We start from the raw sequence: 11,134 nt of genomic DNA, 5'->3' as shown, positions 1-11,134 counted from the left end.
CGGTATCAAGATATTCAATCCAGATTTTTGTCCCCTTACCTCATATTTTTTATACCATTAATTGATGATGTACATATTACTGTTAGACTTCGTAAGCTTAGTTTTTATTTTGGGCTTTAAACTTTGTTTATGATATAGCAATTGTGAGCCTTAGATTTTGACTATTATTATATAATCATATTACCAAAGTATTTTTTTAGTGCAAAGTAGGATGTAGTTTGGGAATAGGAATGAAATTATAAATATTAAATTTTAAATTTTAAATTTATTAAATATTATTTTTTAATGATAATCATATAAATCAACTGAATTAAATTAAATTTCAAGTTTGAAAAGTATCTCTTTTGTTGCACTGAAATTATCAAATTAACTGCCAATTATCTTTTACCATATTAATGTATTAATTAATCTTAACTGTTAGCAAAACCGCCAAATGAATTCCCCTCTTTGGGCAATTCTTTTTTCGGGTAAGAAAATGGCCCAACTGTAAGGAAGTGTTGGGTTGCGGAAGTCCAGGAAAGTGTCTGGTTTGGCCAGTCTCTGATCCAGAGAAAAATCACTCTATGACGTGTCAAACTCCTATTGGCTAAAATTCCTCAGGTGCGAACAATGCTGGGACCATTACAATCCACGTGTATTCCATCAATTGGCTAAAACAACGTGTAACGACATGCAAATCCTCGGTTCATTGAACGCTTCATCGAAATGTCAAAGACTCGAAGAAATTTATAAACTAAAATCCCATTACTAATTATTTTCTTTTACTTTGGAGTTACCAACAAAATCCCAAATCAAAATCACCAAACAAACATTGAAAAAATATTTCCACGTAAATCTATAGATTTATAGAAAGAGAGGAAGAGCAATGTTAAAGTGTTTGAGTTTGAGTTGGGCCTTCAATTCAATGGCTTGGAGAGGATTGGCCTACACAGCTTTTATACTCCATTTTGTATTGGTTTGTCAGCTTCTGCTTCTTCAGCCTCTCGTTTCTGCATTGGGTTGGTCACCTTTTTACTTTTACTCTTGTGTGTTTTTGGAGGATTCCCATTAAGTTGGTTCAGATTTGATCTGTGGTTTTTTCGGATAAAATTAGTGGGTCTTTGCTGTAAATCTGGGTTGTATAGTTTCATTGATTATCTGGGTCTTGCTTGAGTTTGGTTAACGGAAGTTTTTGGGTTAGAGATTGGTTGAAAATTGAAGTCTTGGATTTTAATCAAAATTTTTATATTAATTGTTTGTTTCAGTGTTGGTTATATTTATCTTTGGTCAAAGAAACTCTTTTTGAGATTTTCTTGGATTGCGGTTTTCTGCAAGAGAAGCCTTTGAATGGTCAATTAGTCATTTTATGCTTTATTAATTGCTTCTGCATTGCCATCTTTATTTATTGAACATGAGTAGAACTGTGAGAAAAAAAAGAAGATTTTTTTTTTTTATAAATATGGAAAAAAGTTTTGAATTTTATGATGTGCACAAATTGCTAGACAGAAAATAAGACGTGAAAGACCAGCCCTCCTTTGCAAAGGGGCTATTATCCTGTAAAAGGATTATCAAATTTAGGATCCTAATTGGGTTAGGACGAATAGTTTCCTCATATTTTATGGTTTATCATCATTTTTGGTTATTACCCTACTCTGGTTGATATTGGTGGATTAGAATTGTTTATTGGATAATTCAGCTTGAAAATTCCATTTTCTTTTTCTTACTTTTGAAATGTACTATAGTTAACAAAATGAATTGAAAAGCACCGGGTGCAAGCATGAAAGTGATGACTGCATACTCGGCTAGTGTTTTTGTAGAAATGCATCTTTTGTTTGACTTTTGTACGACTTTTTAAGTCCCTGCAGCTGACTAGTTGGTGCATCTTGTTTGAATATCAGAATTGGTATTCTTGGAGTTTATTAGTTTGATTGCAACTGTAGGTTAGCAAATGCATACCTTCCCTATTCCTTTGCCTTAACATTTCCACTTGGTTGTGTAGATGGAAAGCCGGGAAATGCTGCTGAATTATTTGAGAGTGTTTCACAAAGTATAAAAGTGAAGCGCTACAGTGAAGCACTCAATGATCTTAATGCTGCTATTGAAGCAGATCCAGCACTTTCAGAAGCATATTTTCGCCGTGCATCCATTCTGCGTCAGCTATGCCGGTACTGTTGAAACGAAGTTAGGATATATACTTGTTTTCCATCAGTCACAATACTTTTTTTTTCTTTTTCATGTTTCATTCAAAAATGAAGAAATTATTATGAAATGTGGCTTTATTGAGATATTCTAAAGTCTTTGATGACATTTTCCTATACTATCCAGAAAATTGTGGTATTTTCACTCTCCCACCCTCTCCCACCCTATCTTCATCTTCTGATTGGAAAATTATATCACAGGCGCTTTTTCAATGATGTAGATATGAGGAATCCGAGAAAAGCTACAAAAAGTTTCTGGAACTAAAACATGGAAATTCTGTCGCTGAAAAGGAGCTGTCTCAATTGCATCAGGCTCAAAGTGCTTTGGAAACAGCTTTCAGCCTCTTTGACTCTGGAGACTATACAAAAGCTTTGGACTACGTGGACAAAGTTGTACTAGTTTTTTCTCCAGCATGCTCAAAGGTAGCACATACTTTAAATTTCTGTTCTTTTATTTTTCCGAGTTATAGCTATCTTTATAAACTCTAATGTGCTTCATTTGCTGCAGGCTAAGCTCCTCAAGGTAAAGTTGCTGTTAGCAGCTAAAGACTATTCTAGTGCTATATCAGAAACTGGGTTTGTTCTCAAGGAAGATGAGAACAATCTTGAGGCCTTACTTCTTCGTGGTCGTGCATACTACTATTTAGCAGATCATGATGTTGCTCAAAGGTTTGTTTAAATCTTTTCTTTGAAAAAAGTATTATGGTGCTCTTGGGTAACAGACAGAATTGGGATTTAATAGATATGTTACATGATCTTTTCAGGCATTACCAGAAAGGTCTCCGCCTTGATCCAGAACACAGTGAACTGAAGAAAGCATATTTTGGATTGAAAAATTTATTGAAGAAGACTAAAAGTGTAGGCCCACTAAACATGTTTTTGATTTCTCCCTCCCTTTTTTGTCCTATTTGAGATCAGTGTAGGGTTTAGATACATGGGAGTTCGATATTGGCCCAATTTTATCAAACAACTATCAATTTTATTTTATTTTTTAACTTAAAGATGGCCATGTCATCCACTATGTGTCCTAATTTTGTCAAGATACTTGGACTCATGGAATCTTGTGTAGGCTGAAGATAATGTAAACAAGGGTAAGCTACGCCTTGCAGTTGAGGACTACAAAGGAGCACTTGCATTGGACCCAAATCATCTTGCTCATAATGTGCATCTTCACCTTGGATTGTGTAAGGTCTTGGTTAAGCTTGGAAGAGGGAAGGATGCTTTAAGTAGTTGCTCTGAGGCACTTAACATTGATGCGGAGCTTCTTGAAGCTTTAGTACAGGTTTGCTGTAGATTCGATTCACTTTGTCTAACTTTCTACCGCAGTTGGTTGAATATAATGCCATAATTCTTATTATTTAACTGTGTTTGCTGTTTCAGCGGGGTGAGGCTAAACTTTTAACAGAGGACTGGGAAGGTGCTGTGGAAGATCTGAAATCAGCAGCTCAAAAGTCACCTCAGGTTAGTCATAATATTAAATATGGATGATATTTGTCCCTATTAAAATTTCGTCTCCCAGGGCGTAGTTTTAGGCTTCTCATATGGTATTTGGTTTAGTAATATGTTATGTATGAGACACCTCATATGCATTTGTATATTTGTAAATACCTAAAAACAAAGCTTTTTCTGGATAAGAATTTTGTAGATTTAAGACTAGTTTTGAAGTTCTTTTGTTTTGTGCATTTTGAAGAATTTTTAATTCTACCAAAAATACATGGTTTTCTTTCACGGTTTTTTATTCTTTGTTAGAATTGTTGCCAAGTGAGAATAAGATAACAGAATATCATACAGTAACATCATAGAAATCCTTATATTAAACATTCATTATGTTTTGTTACTGTTAATAAAAATTCAGATCAACTTAAGAGATATTTTAGTTATTATCCTAATCATGTGTGTTTTTGCTTCATGAGAACTAAAAATTTCTTTGCAGGATATGAATATCCATGAAGTGCTTATGAGGGCTGAGAAAGCTTGGAAGATGAGCAAACGCAAAGACTGGTACAAAATTCTGGGGGTTTCAAAGACTGCTTCAGTAGCCGAAATAAAACGTGCATACAAGAAGCTTGCTTTGCAATGGCACCCGGATAAGAATGTTGATAATAGAGAAGAAGCTGAGGCACAATTCCGAGAAATTGCTGCTGCATATGAGGTCTGATTCATTAATATTTAACTTTCTCTATCATCTGCATATTGTTTTACCATCAACTTTTGGTTGATAAAACTTTGTGATCATTAATACTTTTTAATCAATGCCATTTATTCTAGATAAAATAAATTAAATGCTTATAACATGTTGCTTTTCGCTAGCCAGGTTCTTGGGGATGAGGAAAAGAGATCAAGGTATGACAGAGGAGAAGATATTGAGGAGATTGGTATGGAAGGTGGTGGTTTCAACCCATTTGGCGGTGGTGGGGGACAGCATTTCACATTTACGTTTGATGGAGGGTTTCCTGGAGGCTTTGGAGGAGGATTTGAAGGAGGCTTTCCAGGTGGTGGTGGTGGATTTGGTTTCAACTTTTGATACCTTAAAGAAATCGTTATAAGAGCGCATTTATCAATCTTGAGCCCTAACACGAATATTACTAGCAGAGAATGTAACTTACACCACTAGAACTGGCTTCTTACATGAACAATTTATCCCCTTCACAAAGTTTTGCTCCATTTTATTCATTTTAAAATTTGTATCAGTTGTTGATAGGAACTTGAAGAGCGTCAATTTAGTTATATGTTGAGTCTTTCTCTATGGGTTCGCTTTGGAATCTTAATCTGTCGTAAATTCTACTCTTTCTCAATAATGACATAAATATATATTTTGCTTAACGTAGAAGTTAAATGATTGCATAAACATTTCAGTGGGCGGTATTATTAGTGGCTATGAAAATGATTGGATGATATGTTTAAGGATCCCATCCGACTTTAGTAGTAATAGTCTCTGCTTTGTTTTTTAGCCATTTTTGAAGTAGCAGAGGCTATTGCATCCGTTTAACCAGTGCGGTAAAAAATTGAGTGTAAACGAATTAAATGGTATAAACGTACGTGATTTTGATTTGCTTATTAAATTTAACAAATAATAATAATAATATTTCAAGATTTGTTAATTAAACGAATAAATAAATAACGAATATAATAGATTCATTTATTCTTTTATTTTTTTTACATTTGAAGAGTTTAAACGACAGTGTTCAATGAATAATTGGTAAATAAGTTTGGTTTTTATTTATTTATCAAGTTTAGTAAACTATTACAAATAAAATTTTGAAATTCATTAATTAAACAAAAAAAAAATGAATATAGTTGGTTCATTTTTAGTTCATTACCATAACTTCTGTAGATGGGGTTGGACAATCCAGCCTGTGCAACATTCCGGTCGTTGTAAGACTTGAGGGTGCAAGGAGCTGGAATATTTTCCGAAGAAAAGAAGGAACTTTTTTGCTCATTCAGTAGAGCTAGGGTTTCTTTTATACTGCGCTGCTGCTTTGAACTATATCAACTGCTTAAATGTGCTTGAACAAAGCCCTTTCATTGCATATAAATTTTGCAAAATTCAAGCAACGTCTTCTACTTTAGTTCGAGTTTTGTTTCCAGGACCAAAATGCCTCCAATTCTTTTGTATAGCAGAAGGATAGATAGGCAATGTGCTTCTGTAACTAAATTTCGTTCTTTTGTTAAGGATCGGTTATTAATAAGTAGGATGAGATCATGGAACAAATGCTGGTCTTTTCTCTGGCCAATGTTATTCATAGCGTTTTCAATATTGAAACAGAAAGAGAAAGAGATTATACAAAGAATCAAGATTTAATCAGATCAAATGATACAGCAGTTACAAGCAATAACACATCCCACGCGAATAACACACACTCAAAGTATCCAAAAAATTAGCCCCAAAAATGCAAATCGGAAAGAAACCATTGCATTGGGATGGAATTTCAGTCTCATTGCACCAGATGAATCAGTGTCACCAGTAGATGCTTTAGGAGTTGAAACTGGAACATCCTTCTCTGGCTTAGCTGGTGCAGGAGCTGGTGCTGGGGTTGGTCCAAAAATTTGCAACGGAAGGAGCACCTGATCGACTTGATAAACCGCGATCCGGCGATCAGAGAATACAGTGTTAGCCACTGTTGCATTGACCACACCAGTGGTTATGTTCACTTGATTCCCTAAAGAAGTCACATTTAGTGGGAACTTACCACCCTTAACATCACCTGCTTGTGTACGCAAAGGGTTGCTGACAGTTTGGAACTGTGACGTGGAAATCAAGGTAGGGAGGATATGAAATTGAACCAGCTGGAGTTTTTCTTGATCAGAGAGGGAGTTCAGTGTTCCAGGCTTGAGGCCACTGAATGCATTATCACTTGGTGCAAATATCGTTAACCCATCATTTGGATCAGGGGTGCTTAGCTGGTTGTTTATTTGATCAGCTACCTGGGTGGCTTTCAGCAGCCTAATGAAAGAGGTGAATTGGCCACCCTTTTCAAGGATTGACGTGATATTATCCTTGCGCAATGGAGGAGCTGGGGCTATTTGAGCAAAAGTTTTGGTGCAAAGGAAGAAGTATACCAGGAAAAGAAAAGGAAACAACAGTTGCTTTCTCATTCTTTTAGGCTCTGGTCTTTTCCTACGGCATGTTTGGTCTTGTTTGTTGAGGTATATATATATTGAGAGATGATGACAGATGGTTTGTTCATATAAATGTTAGGTGGAAGGGTCACTTTTTAGTTGAAATATTGCAAAAGAAAATGTCGGGGGCATTTTTTTTTGTTAAGACATTTCAATCAAAAGTGGGGGGATTGCTTTACAAGACAGGAAGAAAAAAAAGAGCAGGGGCTTTTGGGATCAGATTTCAGCTAATGAATGTGGGTCTCAATAAGCAAAACCAGGGAATAGTAAACAAGTAAACAGTTTGCTTTATTTGAGTTGTCAATAAAAGCTGATGGTTTTGGTTGCCCAAATGATGGATGGAAATTTCACTCTTTTCTAAGACAAAGTTTAAAGGTTGTTGCTTAAAACAATACAGGCATAGATGCAAGAACACGAAAAAACTAAAGGAAAAAAAAAGTTGTATAAGATTGAGCAATCTAATTTTGACATGATATTCATCAATCTTGACATGAGATTCATCAATCTATCTATAGCATAGCCGATTTTATCAAGGAAAAGATATTGATGGCAAGTTGTCATAGCAGTGTATATATGGGCTACCATTGATTTACTTATATCCTTTCGTAATATAAATTTTGCTAATATACTTTCCAAAAGGTGCTGCTAAATACATTAAAAAATTTTCTTTGTACATCCTCAAATTTTTTTTTCAAAAATACCCATATAGCAAATAGTAATTTTAACCTTTAATAAATGACAAGAATACTCTCAATAGCTTTATATCTTAAAACCACCTTCATAAATCTGATAATTAATTTTTGAAAATACAATATAATTCTTGAAAATTTATTTTCAAAAATATTATGTTCTCAAAAATTAATTTTCGAGAGTCATATTGTATTCTTAAAAATTTATTTTCAAAAATACATAAATTTTTGTTTAAATAAAATTTAATTATAAACTTTTGATAACGTTTAATTTTAATTTAAATAAAATAAATACATTTAATCTTAAAATAAATAATACTAAAATAAATCAATCTCTTGATCAGTGTCTAGCATGAAAAAATCGAATGTGCCAAGATTTCTAAACGTCTTTAATGATTTCTCCGAGGTATGGCTCAATTCTAGCAATAATGACCTCTAATCTTTGGGTTATTAGTACCCTGGTGGCCCAAAGATTTGAGGTTTTTACTGTTAGATTTGATAGTCGACTGGTGACATTGTTAGGGTCAATGTTTTATAAGATTTTTGAGTTCGGACTAGCATGTATGTGTCACAGGCTCCGACAACCCCCACCAAGCCCTTTATGCACGAGCCTTAACCTTTAGTGCTTGAGCTGGAGCGTCTAGGGCGCCCACGCAGGGCGTGACATATGCATATACATGAGTCATTGATATGCCCATACTTACTTGATCATTTGTGCAAATGGAATAAATATGTTAGTTCTCAAGCAAACATAAGCATAAAAGTGTTCTTGTCTTAAAACTAGAAAACCAAGAACGCTTTTTTACCCATGCAAAATTAAAAAACCAGAAAACCAATAAATGGTGTTCTTGGGTTTCTAGAATCTCAAGAGAAAAACCAAGTTTGAACCATGCATATTTGAAAATATCAATTTTAGTTTCGTTCGCACACATGATTAAGTAACTGGGTTCATAAACGCATGATTAAAAGCAAAATCAAGTTTCTTGAAAATAAATATTTAAAAAGCTTTGTGGTTTTTCGAAAATGAATATTTGAGAATCCTTAAAGCTTTTCTAATATCTATTTCTGATAAGTCTTAAAATTTCTCAAATATCCATTTCTTAGAAACTTGATTTCATAAAGCTAAGAGAGAAAATGTAAGAATGAAAAATATCAAGTGATAAGTTGGATTGTATTTACTAAAAATAAGACATTAAGTTTTAAATTTGAAATGTATTTAGAAGTAGAATGTATAGAGTAGAAAGTGAACTTGTTCATGGGTTGGGTGGCCCATTCGAACCTAAAAGCCTGCATGAAAATTTGAAAAGCTTGAACATGAATATTAAACTCATTAAATGGGCATGTACAAAAAAATGAGATTTGATCCAAAAAAGGGTTAGACTTGGATTTCACCATTTAAGACTCAAGTCGGGCTAAATTAAAAAATATTTTTTTATTATAATGAAAAAAGGTCAATTTGTTTTATTTTTTATAATGAACAAAACCCATTTGCTTTATTACTTATAATAGGATAAAGCTAATTTCTTCTTTATACAAAACAATGATCTAATTTTAAATTACATTCAATAAAATTAAATTAGACATAAACTCAAATGATTCATAAATTCAATTAAAATTGATTAAATTAGTTAAATTAATAATTAACAAAAAATTGAAAAAAAAACTCATTTCCTCAATTTTAAATATCAATGCTTTTGACAAATTTAAACTTTATTATTATATGTAAGAACGAATTTAAACAAAAAACAAAATCTGAAAATCGATTCGAATCAAGTCGAACTTTATTTTACTTAAAATGCTAAAATATAATACTAAACCTGACCCATAAGCATATCTATTAAAAGTGTGAGGTGTAAATAGAATTCTCATATTACCATAAGAAATGCCACGTGACTTGGCTCATTTTTTTCTTATTTTTGTAATTTTTTTATATTTTATAAATATTTTTTGAAAAAAATTATTTTTCAAACGTAACCTCATTTTATATCAAATTTATTTTACCTTTCTATTTTTTCAAGATAGCAAATTTTTTTACGAGATTCTCTTGATACTAACAATGTGTCATGTGTTTGCTTTTTTTTTTCTATTATTTTTTATTTTTATATATTTAATAAATATTTTTTAAAATTTTAAATTTTTTTTTATCTCTTCAACTTGATATCAATAGCATGTTATGTGCCAAATTATTTTCTTAATTATTTTTTTTCTTTTTTTGTCATTTTTTAATTTACTTTTTTTTTTCGTTTCTCCTTTTTAAATATTTATCAATTTTCTAAAATATTTTAACTTTTACAATGTTTGGCCCATTTGATATTATTTATTAAAATTATTTTTTTATTTTTTTATTTTTTTAATTCAGTTATTTTTAAAATATTATATTAAAAAAATTTATCATTGCTAATATCACGTGGCAAGTCTACTTTATTTTTATTTTTATTTTTTGTCTTTTTTAATCTTTGTTTTTTTTTTCTTTTTTTTGTTTTTTAATTAGATAATTTTATTAAAAAAAACTAACAAATGTGTATACGCGACACTCTATTTCATTTTTTTACATTTTTTATTTTTATTTTTTTAATCGGATAATTTATAATAAAAAATCGATAAATAAGTTTTTTAAGAAAAATCTTAATAAAGGTATGAATAACAAAAAACTCATATGCAATAGGTTTAAATTCATTCAAATTTGATATGTGTATTTTTTATTTGAGATCAAATCAAAAATCTTTTTCAAAAATCAAGGTTGAGTTGTAAATGGGATTTATGTTGTGTTTTGTCTTGTTTTAACTATATATATTAAATTATATTTGCAATTATTTATTTAATTATATATATGTATTATATTAATAAATATATTATTTAATATTTTAATTTAATAAAAAAATTATATTTATCCATAATTATTATGTAACCCATCAATCAATCTGTTTATTATATAAATTTAACTTATTTTAACTTTTGTTTGACTCTCATTTAATGTAATCGATGTGTTACTTTACTTTTTTTTTTGTTTTTTTAACCTTTTTTGTTTATAATTTAAATAAATTTTGTGAGAAAAAAAAACTTATTTAGATTTCTACTTAACACCCCAACTTGCTTTTTATCCTTTCATTTTGCTTGCTTTTTAATTAAATAAATTTTACAACAAAACGAGTCAATGAATAGGAAAAACAAAAAAGTTCATATCCAATTGATTCCTATTGAATTGAGATATCCACAATTCCATATGGTATCTAAATGAGCTTTTTTTTTTTTTTTCCATTTTTTATTAAAGTAGTTTTGTGAAAAAAATTAATGAAGGTTTGACGTGGCACCCTATTTGACTTTTTTTTTTTAATATATTTTTTAATTAGATAAGTTTTATAACGAAAAATATTAATCGATAGAGATACAAAAATAATTAATACCTAACAAGTTTCTATTTATTTCAATTTGATAAAAAATTATTTTTAAAATCATAATTGATTTTAAACAAGTTGAGTTATTTACAGACAAACGAGTTTAGGTAGAAAATGTATTTAAAATGTTTTATTTTGACCCATTTCGAGATACATATATAAATATATATTTTTTATTTCTTTAATTTTATACATATATGTATTATATTAGTTTTTTTATATTTAATTTATGAAATTAATATTTTAAACTTGA

At 30.9% G+C, this 11,134-nt stretch overlaps 2 protein-coding genes across 2 annotated transcripts; one reads left to right on the top strand and one right to left on the bottom strand.

Moving 5' to 3' along the window:
- Positions 1–730: 730 nt before the first annotated feature.
- On the top strand, positions 731–4,923 carry LOC111311038 (dnaJ protein P58IPK homolog). Its single transcript, XM_022910415.2, has 9 exons — positions 731–998; positions 1,979–2,144; positions 2,399–2,600; positions 2,686–2,846; positions 2,942–3,035; positions 3,247–3,459; positions 3,558–3,638; positions 4,111–4,329; positions 4,492–4,923. Exons 1-9 carry the CDS (start codon positions 866–868, stop codon positions 4,699–4,701), a joined length of 1,479 nt encoding a protein of 492 aa, XP_022766150.2. The 5' UTR covers positions 731–865; the 3' UTR covers positions 4,702–4,923.
- A 942-nt stretch (positions 4,924–5,865) lies between these two features.
- LOC111311037 (fasciclin-like arabinogalactan protein 11) lies at positions 5,866–6,790 on the bottom strand. Its single transcript, XM_022910414.2, has one exon. The coding sequence runs from the start codon at positions 6,771–6,773 to the stop codon at positions 6,039–6,041; it is 735 nt and encodes a 244-aa protein (XP_022766149.2). The 5' UTR covers positions 6,774–6,790; the 3' UTR covers positions 5,866–6,038.
- Between the last annotated feature and the right edge of the window lie 4,344 nt (positions 6,791–11,134).

This window comes from Durio zibethinus, chromosome 1, assembly GCF_047325235.1.
Source record: "Durio zibethinus cultivar Kanyao isolate XHJ-2024 chromosome 1, ASM4732523v1, whole genome shotgun sequence".
Lineage (NCBI taxonomy): Eukaryota > Viridiplantae > Streptophyta > Magnoliopsida > Malvales > Malvaceae > Durio > Durio zibethinus.
The sequence above is the reverse complement of the archived record's forward strand: the minus strand, read 5'-3'. Positions and strand labels throughout refer to the sequence as shown.